Genomic DNA, 19,851 nt, shown 5'->3' with positions numbered 1-19,851 from the left:
GCTGCCTGCACTCGGGTTATAGAGGACCGCTCTGACATAGGATCAGAGACTGAGACATCAGATACTGAGACAGCATCTGAGGGATAGGACAATGGCGCAGACTCTGGGAGTGATTTTTCAGTCAGAGGAGTCCCATTCGAAAACTCCTCTTCCAGTACATTATGAGGGAGGTGATGAGGACAGTCCTGCTGTCCCTTCGCAAGCTGTTCGTGCAACTGGGTAATAGTGGGTTAGGCCAACCCAGAGAGCAGGTGAATGCGGCGGCAAGCAGAGAGAGAGTGCTCTCTTGGGAGCTCACCAATTTAGTTCAGCCCCAAATTCCACCACCCAAATCATATTGTGGAGACATCAAAATTGTCTATGGCAAAACAAACTGGTTTTGTAAGGCAGGCACCTGTGTTTTTGGTCCTGGATTCGGCGGCCATATAGAGAAACACACTAAACCCAAACATTTCTGGAAACTAGACATTCGGGGGAGTCCACAGAGGTGTGACTTGTGTGGATTCCCCAAAGTTTTCTTACCCAGAATACCCTGCAAAGCTGAATTGTTGAAAAAAAACTCTATTTTTCTCGCATTTCTGTCACACAAACTACAGGAATATGCTGGGATCCACAACATTCCTACCACCCAGTGACTCCTCACCTGTCCTGATAAAAACACTACCCCACTTGAGTGCCTACACCTAGTGCCTGTGTCAGGAATGGATCACCCCAGGGTCAACAGCTGCCTCACGTAAGGACCAACATTGACCGTTGTGTGATCTATTCCTGTCGCAGGCACCAGGCCTAACCACACAAGTGAGGTATCATATTTATCGGGAGACTTGGGGGAACGCTGGGTGGAAGGAAATTTGTGGCTCCCCTCAGATTCCAGAACTTTCTGTCACCGAAATGTGTGGAAAACGTGGTATTTTAGCCACATTTTGAGGTTTGCAAAGGATTCTGGGTAACAGAACCTGGTCCGAGCCCCACAAGTCACCTCATCTTGGATTCCCCTGGGTTTCTAGTTTTCAAAAATGTGCTGGTTTGCTAGGTTTCCCCAGGTGCCGGCTGAGCTAGAGGCCAAAATCCACAGGTAGGCACTGTTTTCTATGAAAAAATGTGATGTGTCCACGTTCTGTTTTGGGGCATTTCCTGTCGCGGGCGCTAGGCCTACCCACACAAGTGAGGTATCATTTTTATCGGGAGACTTAGGGGAATGCCGGGTGGAAGGAAATTTGTGGCTCCTCTCAGATTCCAGAACTTTCTGTCACCGAAATGTGAGGAAAACTTGTTTTTTTGGCCACTTTTTGAGGTTTGCAAAGGATTCTGGGTAACAGAACCTGGTCCGAGCCCCGCAAGTCACCCCTCCTTGGATTCCCCTAGGTCTCTAGTTTTCAGAAATGTACAGGTTTGGTAGGTTTCCCTAGGTGCCGGCTGAGCTAGAGGCCAAAATCTACAGGTAGGCACTTCTCAAAAAACACCTCTGTTTTCTTCCAAAAATTTTGATGTGTCCACATTGCGCTTTGGGGCGTTTCCTGTTGCGGGCGCTAGGCCTACCCACACAAGTGAGGTATCATTTTTATCGGGAGACTTGGGGGAACGCCGGGTGGAAGAAAATTTGTGGCTCCTCTCAGATTCCAGAACTTTCTGTCACCGAAATGTGAGGAAAACTTGTTTTTTTAGCCACTTTTTGAGGTTTGCAAAGGATTCTGGGTAACAGAACCTGGTCCGAGCCCCGCGAGTCACCCCTCCTTGGATTGCCCTAGGTCTCTAGTTTTCAGAAATGCACAGGTTTGGTAGGTTTCCCTAGGTGCCGGCTGAGCTAGAGGCCAAAATCTACAGGTAGGCACTTCTCAAAAAACACCTCTGTTTTCTTCCAAAAATTTTGATGTGTCCACGTTGCGCTTTGGGGCGTTTCCTGTCGCGGGCGCTAGGCCTACCCACACAAGTGAGGTATCATTTTTATCGGGAGACTTGGGGGAACGCCGGGTGGAAGAAAATTTGTGGCTCCTCTCAGATTCCAGAACTTTCTGTCACCGAAATGTGAGGAAAACTTGTTTTTTTAGCCACTTTTTGAGGTTTGCAAAGGATTCTGGGTAACAGAACCTGGTCCGAGCCCCGCGAGTCACCCCTCCTTGGATTGCCCTAGGTCTCTAGTTTTCAGAAATGCACAGGTTTGGTAGGTTTCCCTAGGTGCCGGCTGAGCTAGAGGCCAAAATCTACAGGTAGGCACTTCTCAAAAAACACCTCTGTTTTCTTCCAAAAATTTTGATGTGTCCACGTTGCGCTTTGGGGCGTTTCCTGTCGCGGGCGCTAGGCCTACCCACACAAGTGAGGTATCATTTTTATCGGGAGACTTGGGGGAACGCCGGGTGGAAGGAAATTTGTGGCTCCTCTCAGATTCCAGAACTTTCTGTCACCGAAATGTGAGGAAAACTTGTTTTTATAGCCACTTTTTGAGGTTTGCAAAGGATTCTGGGTAACAGAACCTGGTCCGAGCCCCGCGAGTCACCCCTCCTTGGATTGCCCTAGGTCTCTAGTTTTCAGAAATGCACAGGTTTGGTAGGTTTCCCTAGGTGCCGGCTGAGCTAGAGGCCAAAATCTACAGGTAGGCACTTCTCAAAAAACACCTCTGTTTTCTTCCAAAAATTTGGATGTGTCCACGTTGCGCTTTGGGGCGTTTCCTGTCGCGGGCGCTAGGCCTACCCACACAAGTGAGGTATCATTTTTATCGGGAGACATGGGGGAATGCCAGGTGGAAGGAAATTTGTGGCTCTTCTCAGATTCCAGAACTTTCTGTCACCGAAATGTGAGGAAAACTTGTTTTTTTAGCCACTTTTTGAGGTTTGCAAAGGATTCTGGGTAACAGAACCTGGTCCGAGCCCCGCAAGTCACCCCTCCTTGGATTCCCCTAGGTCTCTAGTTTTCAGAAATGCACAGGTTTGGTAGGTTTCCCTATGTGCCGGCTGAGCTAGAGGCCAAAATCTACAGGTAGGCACTTTGGAAAAAACAGCTGTGTTTTCTATAAAAAAAATAGGATGTGTCCATGTTGTGTTTTGGGGCATTTCCTGTCGCGGGCACTAGGCCTACCCACACAAGTGAGGTATCATTTTTATCGGGAGACTTGGGGGAACACAGAATAGCAAAACAAGTGTTATTGCCCCTTATCTTTCTCTACATTTTTTCCTTCTAAATATAAGAGAGTGTGTAAAAAAGACGTCTATTTGAGAAATGCCCTGCAATTCACATGCTAGTATGGGCACCTCGGAATTCAGCGATGTGCAAATAACCACTGCTCCTCAAAACCTTATCTTGATCCCATTTTGGAAATGCAAAGGTTTTCTTGATACCTCTTTTTCACTCTTCATATTTCAGCAAATGAATTGCTGTATACCCAGTATAGAATGAAAACCAACTGCAGGGTGCAGCTCATTTATTGGCTCTGGGTACCTAAGGTTCTTGATGAACCTACAAGCCCTTTATATCCCCGCAACCAGAAGAGTCCAGCAGACAAAACGGTATATTGCTTTCAGAAATCTGACATCGCAGGAAAAAGTTACAGAGTAAAACATAAAGAAAAATGGCTGTTGTTTTCAGCTCAATTTCAATATTTTTTTATTTCAGCTGTTATTTTCTGTAGGAAAACCTTGTAGGATCTACACAAATGACCCCTTGCTGAATTCAGAATTTTGTCTAGTTTTCAGAAATGTTTAGCATACCGGGATCCAGCATTGGTTTCACACCCATTCCTGTCACTAACTGGAAGGAGGCTGAAAGCACCAAATATAGTAGAAATGGGGTATGTCCCAGTAAAATGCCAAATTTGTGTTGAAAAATTTGGTTTTCTGATTCAAGTCTGCCCGTTCCTGAAAGGTGGGAAGATAGTGATTTCAGCACCAGAAACCCTTTGTTGATGGCATTTTCAGGGAAAAAACCACAAGCCTTCTTCGGCAGCCCTTTTTTCCCATTTTTTTGGAAAAAACTAAATTTTCACTGTATTTTGGCTATTTTCTTGGTCTCCTCCAGGGGAAACCACCAACTCTGGGTACCATTAGAATCCCTAGGATGTTGGAAAAAAAGGACGCAAATTTGGCGTGGTTAGCTTTTGTGGACAAAAAGTTATGAAGCCCTAAGCGCGAACTACCCCAAATAGCCAAAAAAGGGCTCAGCACTGGGGGGGGAAAGGCCCAGCAGCTAAGGGGTTAAAGCATTTCACATAAATACATAAGTATGAGTACATAAGAAATAATTACTTCACGTTAAATCTCAGCTCTCACACTCTACGCCAGTCCACTCTAAGCCACTCTAATCTACTCTGCACCACTGCATTTTACAACATTGCACTCTACGACACTCTATGCCACTGCACCCTATGCCACTTCACTCTACTCTGAAACAATCTACGCCACTGGACTCCTCACCACTATATTCCACTCTGCACCACTCCATTCTATGCAACTCCACTCTATGCCATTGCAGTCTACCCTGCCCCACTCCACTCCTCCCTCTACGCCACTGCACTCTACGCCAATGCACTCCACACCACTTTACTCAGAACCAATACACTCTATGACACTGAACTCTACACCAATCTACTCTGCACCACTGCAATGCATGCCACTGTACATTAGTCTACAAAACTCTACTCTACGCCACTGCACTCTACTCCACACATTTCAATCTATGTCACTTTACTCTGCAGCACTCGACACCAATGCACTCTTCGACACTTTACTCTGCAACACTGCACTCTATGCCACTGAACTCTATGCCACTGTGCTCTGTGCCACTCTGCTTTGCGCCACTGCACTCTACGACACTGCACTCTGACAGTTTACTGTGCAAGGCTGTATTCTCTGTCACTGAACTCAACATCACTCTACTCTGCACACTGCACTCTATGCCACTGAACTCTACACCACTGCACTCTACTCTGCACCACTCAACTCCACACCACGCCAATTCACTCTTCGCTATTACACTCTACGCCACTCTACTCTGCATCACTCCACTCTACGCTACTCTAATCTATTCTGCACCACTGAACTCCATGCTACTGCACTCTACACCACTCTACTCTTTGCCACTGCACTGTATGCCATTCTACTCTACACCTCTGCACTCTACTCTGCACCATTCCACTCTAAGCTGCTTCACTCTACTCTGAAACAACCTACTCTACAACACTTCACTCTACGGCACTGCAATATACTCTGTGCCACTTCACTCTACTCTGAAAACAATCCACTCCACGTCACTTCACTCTACGCTATTGCACTCTAAGCCACTGCATACTACACTGCACCACTCTACTCTATGCCATTACCTCACTGCACTCTACGCCAATGGACTCTACACCACTGTACTCAAAACCAATGCACTCTACTCCAATTTACTTTGCACCACTGTAATTTATGCCACTTCACTCTGGTCCACTCGACTACACTTCACTCTATGACACTAGACTTCTACAATACTCTGTTTTATACTCCATTAAACTCTACTCTATTCTATGCCACTCCACTCAACTCTACAACACTCTATTCCACTCTATGTCACTCTACAACACTAGTCCACTCTATGACAAGCTACACAACTCCCTCTATGCTACTCCATTCCACTTTACTCCACTCTGCTCTATGACACTCTACTCCAATCCACTGCCCCACTCTATGCCTTTCCAATCTATGCCAACCCACTCTGATACTCAATGCACTCCATTGTACTGTATGCCACTCAACTCTACAACACTCTACTCTACTCTATGCCATTCTCCTCCCATGCCCTACTCCACTGTATGCCACTCCACTATCCGACAATTTACTCCACTCTATGTCACTCTACTCTACAACACTTTACACCACTCTATGCAACACCATCTACACCACTCCACTGTGCTCTACACCATTCCATGACACTCTCCTTTACCCCACTAAGTTTCAGCCATGCTGATTAATAGTCATGCTGGTGTACAACATGGCTAAAATATATGGCTCTTGCATAGGTGAGACCTATTAGCTTTGCCAACGCTTGTTCTTTGCGGCTGCCGCGGTCAGTAAAGTGCTATTTTTTTCTCCTATGATGTACAGCTTTAAAATGGCCTTAGGATTAATATTCATACTTTAATATATGTTACTGATGTAATGATACCATGATTGGTGCAGGTCATCTGGGTGTTGGTTGATTTACAAGTTTGCATAATTAGCTTGTGAGGAGCAGGTGTCCCATGCGGCCCGCACTTGCAGCTCAGTAATACCGCCTTTACCCGGCAAGGTCTACGGCCTCGTCGGGCTGTTACAAAATTGAGATTTTCCTAGCCTTGGTGTCTGAAAGGCAAAATTTTCATAAAGACATGGAGGAGAGTTTTATGCTGTTTTTTCCTGCTTTGATTAATACAGCAGCCGAGAAAAATAAACTCCCAGAAACCCCTGGGAGAAAAACTACAACATTGCATCACAATAGATAAACCAATCTCACGTCGAGTATGAACATAACTATCTTGACTAAGATCAACAAGCCCTCTTTTCTTGCATGAGTCGGTCGATATGATAAAAGGGAAGCAAAATCATGGAAAAATACAGAGTCAATAATGCAGATAACAAATCCTTGAGGGGGTCCATAAAAAAATAAAAAAACAGATGGCAAAAGCACTCTTGGCGGAGCCGAACAGGAAATCTGACAGGAGGAATCCAGCAGAGGAAATGAGCCTTGTGAGTTAACTGGATGCAGCGATACCGGATGTAGGCATAAGGACTGCAGAAAAAAGAACAGGGTGGGTTATAAACCTGCAGTGGGATAAAACTCACCTCTGTGTCTTTAATAAAATCTAACCTTCCAGACACCAAGGCTAGGAAAATCTCAATTTTATTACAAGACCGGAGACTCATATTATGCTTGTGCAAAGCAAAAATATCACAGATTCAGGTGGATGATTAACAGGTTTACAATAAAAAGTTCTAAATGTGTTAACGTTTGACCAATCTACAGATCTGAGAATGTCATAGAAGTTAGAGCCCGCCCAAAAAGCCCTAGAGGCCATAGCTCCCCTAACTGAATGGGCCCCAAAAGAAGAGGTAGAAAAGCTAACTAAGGACATGACCCATCTAATCCAACAGGCTAAAGTAGGAGCGGATACTGGTTTCTGAGGTTTCTTAAAGGAGATAAGGAGTTGGGAAGAGGATCAACTTCTGAGATCTGCAGTTTGAGAAACATAAGATTCTAAGCAATTAGCAATGCACAACTTAGGTTGGCCAGGGAAAAAAGGGAAATGAACAGTTGATAAATTAGTTTTGGTACGCCTGTTAACTTTAGACTCCTGAAGCGGAATAATGGAAAGAAGAAACATCAAGCGCCCTTGCATCAGAAACATGTTTAATAGAAACCAAACACAACAACATAATCAATTTGGCGAATAAATGTTTAAGAGGTAAATGAATATTGTCCGGCCATGAAATAAACAGACTTAAAACCAAGTTAACTCCCTTCAAAAGGTGACACACCAACAGGTGTTCTCCAATAGATCTTCCGTCCACTCTAATGTGCTCCGAAGAAATTACAGATCTGTAAGTATTAAGGCCCTCATTACGAGCCTGGCGGTCTGTGACCGCCAGGCTCGCGGTTGGCGGGAGCACCGCCGACAGCCCGGCGGTGCCCCGCAGGGCATTCTGACCGCAGCGCTTTGGCCGCGGTCAGTGCAGGAAAACCGGCGGTCTCCCGCCGGTTTTCCGCTGCCCGTTGGAATCCTCCAAAGCGGCGCAGCTTGCTGCGCCGCCTTGGGGATTCTGACACCCCCTACCGCCATCCTGTTCCTGGCGGTTCGCCCGCCACGAACAGGATGGCGGTAGGGGGTGTCGCGGGGCCCCTGGGGGCCCCTGCAGTGCCCATGCCAATGGCATGGGCACTGCAGGGGCCCCCGTAAGAGGGCCCCGCTTGTATTTCACTGTCTGCATAGCAGACAGTGAAATACGCGACGGGTGCAGTAGCACCCGTCGCACCTTCCCACTCCGCCGGATCGATTACGAGCCGGCTTCATCGTGGGAAGGTTGTTTTCCCCTGGGCTGGCGGGCGGCCTTTCGGCGGCCGCCCGCCAGCCCAGGGGAAAACTTGGAATACCCTCCGCGGTCTCTGGACCGCGGAGCGGTATTTCTGCCGCGCAACATTAGCGGGCGGCCTCCGCCGCCCGTCAATGTTGGAATGGGGGCCTAAGTGTCCAATAAGCTTTACCTTGGGCTGCCAAGGAAGCAAGAAAATTCACAAGTAAAGTGACATTTGCTGAAAGAGGATCTGAATCCCTGTCCAAACACCAGCTACACCAAACCGACCAGGCCGATTTGTAAACCTCTGCTGTGCCTGGGGCCCAAGATTATTGCATAAATTTGACAGCTTCCTCTGAAATTCCTGGGGTTCTTCAGGAAGCCCTGAAATCCTCCATGTTATGAGGTACAGGGAGGCCTCCAAAATGATGTTGTGATGAATGCCTTGAGAGTTGAGGAGCAAATCAGGAAAAGTGAGAATTAGGACTCGGAAGTCCAACGCTAGTTCCAGGAATGTTGGGTACTAAGTTTGGGATTGCTAGAACGGAGTGATAAAAAATAGGGATGATTGCTGTCTGCAAGCCTGCGATTGAACTTGGGCAATGAAGAGGAAAGGAGGGAAGGCATACAGAGGGGACTGAGGCCATGACTGAAGAAAAGCATCCATGGCAATGGCCAAAGGATCCGGTCTCCAACTGAAGAAGGAGGGGAGTTAAGTATTGATACGGGAAGCAAACAGATCTATTGACATGTTCCTGAAGACCGAAGAAAGATGATCGAACAAAGAAAGGTGAAACTTCCAATCGCTTGCTTCATAAAGATGTCTGGAAAGCCAGTCGGCTACCACATTCAACTTGCCTGGGAGATATTCTGCTTTGACGGAATTATTTCTTGGGAGGCGAAATTCCCAAAGACTCCTGGCTAACATTGCTAGAGGTTTGGACCTTGTACCTCCCAGACGGTCTATATATCGGATTGCCGACAGATTGTCCATTCAAAGTAGAACTGTGCATTTTACTCTGTCATTTAAAAAGTACTGGATGGCAAAGGAACCTGCAAGCATCTCTAAACAATTGATGTGCAGTGATGACTCCTGAAAGGACCATTCGAGAGATGACCACATCTTGGTCCCCATCCTGTCCGACTTGCATCTGATTCTAAGGCAAGATCTGGGGTGACAGAGAAAATTGTTTTTCCATTCCAAGCATCTAAGGGACTCAGTCACCAAAAGAGCTCGTCCTTGGACTCTGAATCTAACACTACAGGGTCTGAATAAGCTAACCGTCTGCAGAGATGGCAAATCTTCAATCTTTGCAGGGCTCTGTAATTAAGTGGGCCCAGAAAGATGGCCTGAATGGAGGAAGAGAGAAGGCCTACTAGACGAGCTATCGACCTGAAGGAACACATAGGCGGGAACAAGGCATGACAAATCTCTTTATCAAATTTACTATCTATTGAGGTCTCTGCAAGATAACTCGAGAGGTATCTATCATGAACCCAAGAAAGTTGAGTCATTGAGAAGGAACCAAGGAAGATTTTTGAGTATTTATCAGAAACTCTAGCCTTGATAAAAGATTTTAACAAAGATGTAGATGTTCTAGGAGACAAGATTTGTCCTGTGCCATGATCAGTAAATTGTTGAGATAAATTATGAGTCTCACGCCTTGACTTCTGAGGAAGGATACTACAGGTTTGACTATCTTGGTGAAATACCAAGGGACAGAGGACGGACCGAACGGAAGGGCTTTGAAATGGAAAAAGAAATCCCCCCACTGAAACTGTAGAAACTTCCTATATGAATTGTAGGTGGGAATCATCAGGTAACCGTCCTGGAGATCCACACGGACAAGCCAGTTGTTTTAAAGAAGAATGTTCCAGAGGTGAATGATGGTCTCCATCTTGAAATGATGGTAAGCCAAGAAGTTGTTGAAAAGTCTGCAATTTATAACCAGATGGTGTTTCTTGTTCTTTTTTAGAACTAGAAAAATGGTACTCAGAAAGCACGAAGGTTCGAAGGTAGTGTGTTCCATGGCTTTTTTTGCAAGCAGAGCATGTATTTCCTCCTGAACCAGAAGAAACTGTTTCTGGGAAAAATGGAGGGGTTGAGGAAACATTTCTGAATAGGGGGTTGATACAGGTCTATGCAGTAACCCTGTACAATTTAAATTACCCAAGGATCTGATGTTAGAGACAACCAAGCATCGAGAAAGTTTCCCAATATGCCCCCTACAGGAGAAGGCCAGAACTGAAAATTCTTACCTGAGAACTGCTCTTCCCTGGTTCTATACTCCCTGTTGCGGAATCCACGGGATCGTTGAGGGTAGAACTGAGGCATTTATCCTTGGTAGAAATCTTGTTTGAGCTTCTTGTTAAATGAGTCTCTGCTGAGGGAATGGCCTCTGGATCCATAAAAGCGGGTAAATAGGCCCCAAGCTTTGATGGCCCTGCCAAAAACCCACTTGCAAAAAAATCTATTTAATCGAAATTTGAGCCTTTTTCAATTGTGGTGAAAGTGGAAAAGTATTTGCTCATTTCTTTGATAAAGGAATCCCCAAAGAGAAGTCCTTCGGCCTTGGGACCTTCTTCTTTCGCTGCCAAGCTGCTTAACTTGGGGTCGATCTTTAACAAAATACTTTTTCGTCGCTCTTGGGAAATGTAGGAGTTTGAGTTTCCTAACATGCAAATTGCCCGTTGAGCCTAACTGGAAAGCATGACAGGATCAACTTGATCTCCTTCTATTCTGGCCTCCCCAGCCAAATCCAGAATTCTGGTCAATGGACCGACCATATCCAAAAGCCTGTCTTGGCAGTTTGACCAGGCTCTCTCCACTCCCTTTTTGGGATCCTTTCCAAATTTAGTAAAACACAACAACATATTGGAATCGATAGAGGGGGAGGAAATAGCGAGGACAATCATATTTGAGTTTATTTCTAGTTGCCTTATCAAGGGGTTGCCTTAAATAAAATGATACATAATTTGAAACATGATCAGAAGGGAACCATTCAGATGAGTTTGGATGCTGAATTGACATGCGGTCAAATATAGGTGCACCCTCATGATCCACAAGGTTATAGGACAATGTCTGGGATGAAGTATCTGAAGGAGAAACTTTACATGTTTTCTCTGAAGGACCATTATCAAGAGTGTCATCCTTGAAAGTAAAAATTCACTTGGTGTCGCCTAAAATATCATCCCTATCACTGTCAGTGTCATGAAGAGAAACAATATTAAGGGGGGGAGAAGGGAGCCCCGAAGGATTCGCCTCACAGGTGGGAGGCCCACATTTTACTGGAACGCCTTTGTAAGTCCCACTGAGAGGTGCTGCACATTTCTTTCTTTTTTTTAAAGGAACATCCTCAGAGCCTTGTACAATTTAGGGATAGAGGCTTCTAAATGTTTTTAAATATCTGGCATGGAGACGGACACAGCATACTGAACAGAGGGCCTCATTATGACCCTTGCGGTCTTCTGACCACCAGGGTAAAGGTGGCGGTGAAGACCGCCACATTATGAGTGTGGCGTGTTGGCCTCTGCCACCCCGCCACATCTCCACTCATATCACCAGGGCGATCGGAGCCACTGGGTCACAGATAAGCATCTCCGACCCAGGGGTCCACAGAAGACCGCTGGCAGTATTTTGAGCCACCTTTCCACCAGGGTGTCTGCGGAGGTAGCACCGCCACGAAAACCCTGGTGGAAATGCTACCAGTGACAGGGAATTTCTTCCCTGTCACCAGTACACAACTCCCCCCGCATTCACCATAACACTCATACTCTCATACACACATGCATACACACTTACATGCATACACGCACTCACTTCTACATTCAGACACACATACAACCACGCATTCACACATTCATGCACACACGCAGACAATACACACTCACAGATGCACACACGGTACCCCCCCTGTCGGACGATCAACTAACCTGGTCCAGGGAGGAGGTCGTCTTGCAGGGAATGGGAATGGGAACGTGCGCTTCCACCTCCGGGAGCGCCCCGCCATCAGAATACTGCCATGCCGTATTATTGCACATAATACGTCAGGCGGTGTCCTTCTGGGGGGGCGCGGCTGGTGGTGGATCCACCCAGCGCCTCTGCCCACCAGCACGACGACTGCTGGATTTCTGCCCAAAGTGTGGCGGAAATCCAGCAGTACTCGTAATATGATGGGCGGAAGACCGTTTGCACTGGCGGTCTTCTGGCGCCCGCGGCTTTGGTGGTCTTCAAGGCCAGAATCCTTAATAAAAGATTTTAAGCTGTTCTACGTGGATTAGGCTTGCTCATTGTGTGGAAGATATTTAAAAAATATAAAATTCATTTAAGAATTAACTTAAATTAGATAACCTTAAAACAACTGTAAGGATAATACTATTTAAACTATAGGTGTAAAAAAAAAAAAAGAACCAACTTGGAGAAAAAACACTACCCTAAGCAAGAAATCCCAACCCTCATGGGTTAACTGAAGGGAAACACTGAAGGGGAGTGTCAGGCCGCACAGGGCCTACAGTGGGCGTGTTTGAGGGCGGGCCAGAGATCTCGAGGTAGTGAAAGAAGAGGAAGCGAGTGGCGTACACTCGAGCCATCTTGCTACCTAGGAACCAGCCGATGCAACCAAGCGCCTGCAATTAATTTTAAAAAAAGAAGCTGGAGCCAGCTAAAGGAAGCCTGAAGCGCAGCGCCATATCGCTGCCAACGGAAGGCAAAGAATTGCGTGTGAGGAGCACACACCAATTAAAACCAGTAAGCATTACAAAGATAATAATAACACATTAAATGAAAAACACATAATAAATAAAGTAGCATGAAGTGAGAGGGTACTTATCTTGATTGCGAGAAGCAAGAAAAGAGGGCTTGTTGCTCTTAGTCAAGATAGTTATGTTCATTAATTAAAGCAGGAAAAGAAAGCATAATATGAGCCTCTGGTCTTGTAATAAAATTTGTGGTGGAGCGGAAGATTGGGCTCTGAGGACCACCCAGCTCATGATCACAGCCGCAGTCCTTTTTCTATGGCAAGTAGCGCATGCGCGCATCTAAGCCCAAAAAACAGTGCGTGATCTGATGCCATCTCCTACTGATTCGAGCACTCGGAGCTATGATGCCATACAAACAGCAGTAATCTCTGTTCAGAGTTTTGAACAATTCATTTAGCCTGTGAGCCCTCTGATGTCCTACACACTAGTGATTGTGGTACGGCTACAGTAATTATTAAGAAGGAGTTGGGGCTGGGCTTTTCTTCCTCCACCTTAGAAAAGCTATTCTTCATTACCACTTCTCATGACATTTAAAGTGCGGTTGCCCCACCACCCCATTACGCTGATGTTCTGGGATCTGCAGTTATGGTATTCTCTCAGCCCTTTGATTCTGCCCAATATTACTAATATTAAGGTGATAATGCTGGCAATGACTGTACGGAGGAAAACATTGTCGAGACACTGAACAATTCGGTCCAGTAGTCTGTGAACAGGGTGCTCGCTCTGACCCAGAAGCCCATTACGCAGCAGTTGAAAACACTCCCTGCAATACAAGGACGAGGGCTCAGCTAGCTCTTCAGAGCATTACAAACACACCTCTGGAGCTGGTCCATCTGACGGTCAGGACAAACAGGCAATGGCCTCTTTCTGAGGCACTAGAGAAATTATCGCAGGCTTATCTGCATGATCATGGCTACGATGCCTCACAACCTGCACAACTGTCTGACTCCCTGAAAGGGCATACCACGTCAAACATGGACACAGGTTCTGACAATGCCACACATTCTGACCCTTCGCCAATCCCATTAACAGGGTCTATGAGAAAGCGTAAACCTATTGGTAGATGGTCGGAGCTGTCCTCCCACTCTCTTTCAAGCTGCTTGTCTTTTGACCCTGATGACATTATACATCCTTGTTCATCTGAGTGGGTTCCGGCCCCAGAGGTAACAGAGTAAGTCCAAATGAGACTCTGAAAACATTTTGACAAGGAAGTCAAAAATTGCCTCACAGTGAGTGCCCCCGACCAGCCCTACCAGGAAAAGTGGTGGACACACTAGAAGTGCAACCCAACATACTGAACTTTGTTGAAAAGTTCACTAATGACTTAAGAAGGCGATTAACTGTGCGCAGAAAGCATGCCAGGATAAAGTGTTATATTTATCAGGACCACTGACTAAGATTCTAGGGATGGCATATCAAGTGAAGGAGTCCGGTGAGCACTTGAATCCAGATGCTTTAATTTGATGGGCTCAGATGGCTATCCGCAAATATGGTAGAACTGGCTTCCGCTGAGGGAGATTCAGGGCAAATGGGCTTCTCTTCAAGGACCCATTTGTTAAAGTTTCAGGAAACATCATCTCCACATTTGCTGCCCTAGACAGAGCTCAGTCTTTATTAAAGAAGTTGTTTCAAGCAGGCATTTTTGGGCGAGCTGGGCGGTACAAGCATTGATCATCAGGCTGGTCTAACCAAAAGGGCCCTCAAAGAAGTTACGGATACAACAGAGAAGCCAACTGGCACGAATGTGCAAGATGTCACAAATTCTCCCCCTCCTACTCCAGAGGCAGCCATTGTTAATATCACAGAGGTAGCTACAAGGGAGCATCAGGAGGAGGCGGTTCCATCTCAGGATATTCAGGTAATGCTAATTTCATTGTCACAGGTAGTGCTTGGGGGATGACTCCGTCATTTTGTACACAGGTGGGAGATGATCACAAGGGATGCGTAAGTGTTATAGACAGTTGTGGTTTCAAACTAGAATTTGATGTCACACCTTGTCTGGCCTCAACACCCAGACAACAGTTTTTTCCCTACAATAATGTTCTTTCTTAGACAAAGAATTGATAGCCAAAGGTGCAATTTGTGTCACAGAACCCCACTTCAGGGGGTTTGTCAACAATATATTTTTGGTATATATTTTGGTGCAGAAAAAAGGCAGGGCTACAGACTGGTACTGAATGAAGGAGTTAAATTCTTGGATTCTGTACAGACATTTCAAGACAGAGGGTATCCATCGTCTAAGACCTGGAGGTTGGATGTCCGCCAGGACCCCAAAACACCTACCTCTCAGTTCCAATATTTCACCCACAGAGATTATTTGTAGAGTTTCGCTGGGGTGAACAATGGCACGGGTTACAGGTCCTCCTTTTTGGCCTCTCATTGGCTCTGTGGTGCTTCACAAAGCTAATGAGATCTGTAACGGAGGCCCTGAAAGTGAGAGAGGTCTGCATGATTGTGTATCTAGCTGATCTCATAATTTTGGGTCAGGATCCCCAGATGATCACACTTTATTTGTCCTGGACGATTCAACTGCTTCAGGATGTGGGCAGTATTATAAATGCCTCAGAACTGATCTTTTTTGGTAGTGCAAACGAGACAGTTCTTTGGCTTTCAGGTTGACTCAGTGCACTCTCAGCTCCAGCTTCTCTTGCAAAAGATTCAGAGTAACAAGAAAGAGTTGAGGTCAGTGTTAACTTTTCTGAACATATTCTTGAGATGAGTGGCCAGGAATTTGGGTATCTGTGTCTTATTGATTCAAGCGATTTTTCCAGCCATTTTAGACAGCAGGGCCCTACAACGCCTTAAAATCCAACATCTTTGTCGAGATTTGGCATATTCGGATCAGATTCCTCCGACGCTAGAAGCTTGAACACAATTAGACTAGTGGTTACAACATATTGAGGCGCGGAACGGCACAGCCATCTACGGCTTGCAGCTGGATATGAATATAGAATGTGATGACAGCAAATGGGGCTGGGAAGCCCAGTGCGGTCAGACATCCACAGGGGGCAGATGTCAGATCAGGAGTTGTTGCTTCACATTAATTGCCTGGAACCCCTGGTGGGTTAATTTGCCATTCAAGTGTTATCACAGCAGAAGGACAGTTGTTGATTATTGTTGAGGATGGATAATGTGTCCGCTGTAAGATATATCAACAAGCTCGGAGGTACGAGGTCTCGGATGTTGGCCGAGATAGTGAAGGAGTTCTGACAGCACTGTCTTCAACCTAATATATTAGTAATAGCAGAGTATATCCTGGAGCATTTGAAAATGTTGGCTGATTAGAACTCTAGATACCTTCTGGACAACAGCGATTGTAGGCTCCATCCTTGAGTTTGCCAATGGCTCAATCACATTTGAGGCTATGCAAAGTGAATTTCTTTGCCTCCAGACTGAATACCCAACGGGAGAGTTTCTTCAGTTGAAGACTTGACCTGGTGGTTCTTGCCAAGGATGTGTTTCTACAGAATTCATCCAGGGACCTTCACTGTGTATTTGCCCTGTTCTTGATAATACCAGAGTGATGGCGAAAGTGACGAGTCAGCAAGCGGATCTTGTTCTGGTGACTCCGTTTTGGAAAGTGCATAGGTGGATCCTCGTTCGCCTAGAGATGTCATGTGATTCTTCTCTAGCGCTGCCTCATTGGTTAGATCTTCTGTTGGATCTAGTGTTGTGACCTCATCCGCTGGTCCTAACAGGGAATCCTCCTCTTATGGCATAGCACATTTTGGGGGTCCCTGGCAAATGTCAGGACTTTCAACACAAGCTTCGGTCTACATCAAGTGTGCCTGGGTGGACAGTTTCTGTAAAAGATATGCTTCAGACTGAGAGCGATGGGTGTGTTGGTGTAATTAACACATTAAGTGCAAAACCCATGGAAACTACCTGTCTCTCGCCTTTAATTTTTTTGTCTGAACTAGCTGTCAGTGGGTTAACGTACCAGATGGTTTATAATTTCCATTCAGCTAATTCAGCAGGACATATCCCAGCAGAGGGTAGGCCTCCAGGAGAGCATCTCACGTAGTCTAAATTCAATGGGGGGATTAGATGCTCCAATCCTCATTTACCCCATCATTCCATTTAATGTGATATGAATGTAGTTTTGCAATTTTTGGAGTGCTGGCCTGAAAACAAAGGGCTCTCAAGGAAACAACTGTTGGCCAAATTGACTGTTACTATGCCTGATTTCTTGAACATGTGTATCTGACGTCAAAGCCTTGGATCTGACTGGTAGAGTATTTTCACCGAAAGGACTGACATTTTAAATTTTTAGACGCACTAAAGGTAATTCCAGGATGATTTCATATCCATCTTTTTCTGCTAATAGGAAACAGTGTATGATGCGCTCTCTGAAAGTGAATAAGGATGAGACAATACTAGTGCAACTTAATGGCAGGTGACAATAACTGATATCGTTATGAAAGCGTTTTCGGCGGGTGACCTCCGCCATGCCAGCCCCTGGGTGGTAGGGATCATGAAGGTGGCTGGCATAGATGTTTGTTTTACACTTTGAAGCACATTCAGCAACAGGAGCATTGGTGTTGAAGGTAACCTTTTTGGGTTCTAGGTTGGAAGTCATAATGAGCTGATCAGTCCTTTGAGTCTACTTTTAAGAGTTTCTATTATAAACCAATTGATCATGTGGCTTCTGTGTTAGTGGGGCAGCTTTAAACAAGCATAATCTGACTCTCCAGTCCTGACAGAGAATACATTATTTTCTAGTTTATGTGTCAAGAATTTTCAGTTCTATTAAGGACATGGAGGAGAATATTATCCCACCCAGAATATTGATTCATGTGTATTTTATGTTTCATTACAATGCTTTGTTTAGTGTTACTGTATTTCAAAATACAAGGGCATTGTTATGTCTCTTCTTTCTTCTTCCTAGGAGTAGAAAACAAACAGGAGTGAGATGGAGGAAACTTGTGTTATTTGGAGATGAAAACCTTAGTGTTCACAGATAATGACCGAGTGCAGCCTGAGAAGTTGATGACTCTGGATGGTATGGTCCTGGATACATTGAATAACCATCTTGGGTTAGAACTGTTGGTGTTTCTGCTGACAAAGTTGGAAGAAAGCTGAATGAAAGACGTCAAGATTGCGGCAAAGAAATACGCTGTGAAATGGTGTCAGACCTATTTGAATGGAGCTTTGACTTGTGATTGGAGGATACCCTGAGGGACTCATTCTCATATCTATAAAGGAAATATAGTTTTGTTTTTACTGCCTGTTTATTCAATGATGTGGTTTGCAGTAAAGAAACAAGTAGAATAATCCTCGTCTCCATGGAAAAATATTGTATTCTTACTTTGTCTGTCATTTTCCATTCTCTTCAAAGCTTCAAAAAAACCTCTGGCCAAGTTGAATGTTCAGGGGATTTTCAATTTATAAACTAAAAAATACATTATTCTAACGAAATGACAGTGTTATAAATTATATTAATCCAATATCAATTAAATATTCTATTATCAACGGAAATATGTTACTATCTGTTGTGCAGACTATTGATGAATTGTTAAAGTATGCGTGTGAATTTATTTGTGGGAAGTTTTAAAATGCAATCCCATTAATTTCTGTTCAATTATCAGACAGTCACTAGTCAATTCTTAACTCAAGCTTACTTACCAATATTTTGTGGTCCAAAAAATGTAGGAATTTTCAGATTTAAAAAACAATGATACCACAGGAAATTACATCACATGATCATTGACCTGATGATATCACAAAACTGACATCACATGATGCATTAGCCACCTATGAGTAAATAACTGTGGCCCAGCACTGATGATATTCTGATGATGTAGCCACTGACCACAAAGCCATGTATGACCATTACCCAAATGACAAAAATATGATGACAAGGATTTTGGGGCAGGCCCTTCCAATACATATCTCTCTTCTGACCCTCTAAAAGACACCTTAGACCCGGAAAAGACAGAGCAGCCATGTTCCTCAGACTGAGTTCCCTCAGCCACAACAACACTCTATGTTCAAACTAAGGGGAAGGCACCTTTCCCTAAGGAAGTATTGGATCACTTAAAAGTGGAATGTCATTAATCTTCATTGGAAGGTCACATTACCAATACTCCAATACTCCAGAGATTGACCCTAAACATTCCACCCCCTTAGTAAAATACCCTAAGGACCCTAAAAAGGGCAGTGACAGGACTTGGTGGGCCTGTCAAATTAAGTAGTTGTATCGCTCATGGCCCCTATCCAAAATTTTAGATTTAGCCTTTTCTGCCAAAAAACACGTTGCCTCTATCGGCCCAGAAGTCTTTGCAGGCTAAGAGGGGCAAATCCATTCTTTTAGGAATTGACCCAAAGCTCTGCTAACTGGACACAAATGAGCCTAGCATATCACCTGGTGGACTATTGTTTGGGGCCTGTGTTTCAAGAAGGTGACTGGATTTGTGAGCACATTTACCTCTTTAGACAAGGTGAAGGAAGTTTGAAGAAAGTTTTTTAACGAAGGCTTTTTTAGCAGAACCAGCAGAGGCAGGTGCTTCCTTCCAGCCTTCCTTCAGAGTTGCTACGAGGAAGCAAGACTACTGAAATGACTACCCCAAGAACAAGTTGTCTTTCTCTCCAGAGCCACCAGTGGTCAGAGGTATTGTGGAGCCTCCAGGAGAGCACTCTCCAACTCCTTTTTCAGAGTTGAGATTTTAGTTTTCTTCCCTGTCATAGATAGGAGGCAGAATTCAATCATTCAACCAAACGTGGGTTTTCATTACTCAGGATGCATTGGTGCTCAAGCCTGTAAGGACCTTCCGCTTGGAGTTTTATAATATACCTCAACAAAGACACAAATACAATTCTCTACAGAGAAACAGACTTTATTAGAGCAAGAAATTCACTCTCTTCATCAAAACAAAGCAATTCGGCTATCCTCTCCCAATACGAGATGCTTTTTTAGCAACATTTTCCTGGTGGACAAAAAGGGAAGTTTATCAATTAGTCATCAAGCTCAGAGAGTTCAAAACCTGGATGCTCTACAGGCATTTCAAAATGGAGGGCATTGACTCCTTTCAAGCTGAGGGGAGGGGACTGCAAGGTATGACTGGACAGAAGGACGCTC

At 44.9% G+C, this 19,851-nt stretch overlaps 1 protein-coding gene across 1 annotated transcript in view; it reads left to right on the top strand.

The window, feature by feature from the left end:
- The window catches only part of USP30 (ubiquitin specific peptidase 30), a 461,500-nt gene extending 443,378 nt beyond the window's left edge, over positions 1–18,122 (top strand). Inside the window, exon 13 of the mRNA XM_069214769.1 lies at positions 17,662–18,122. Coding sequence (XP_069070870.1) covers positions 17,662–17,737 — 76 coding nt within the window. The 3' untranslated portion in view covers positions 17,738–18,122. The remainder of the gene's footprint in view (positions 1–17,661) is intronic.
- The last annotated feature ends 1,729 nt before the right edge of the window (positions 18,123–19,851 follow it).

Source organism: Pleurodeles waltl, chromosome 11 (assembly GCF_031143425.1).
Source record: "Pleurodeles waltl isolate 20211129_DDA chromosome 11, aPleWal1.hap1.20221129, whole genome shotgun sequence".
NCBI lineage: Eukaryota > Metazoa > Chordata > Amphibia > Caudata > Salamandridae > Pleurodeles > Pleurodeles waltl.
This window is presented reverse-complemented; position numbering and strand designations above follow the sequence as displayed.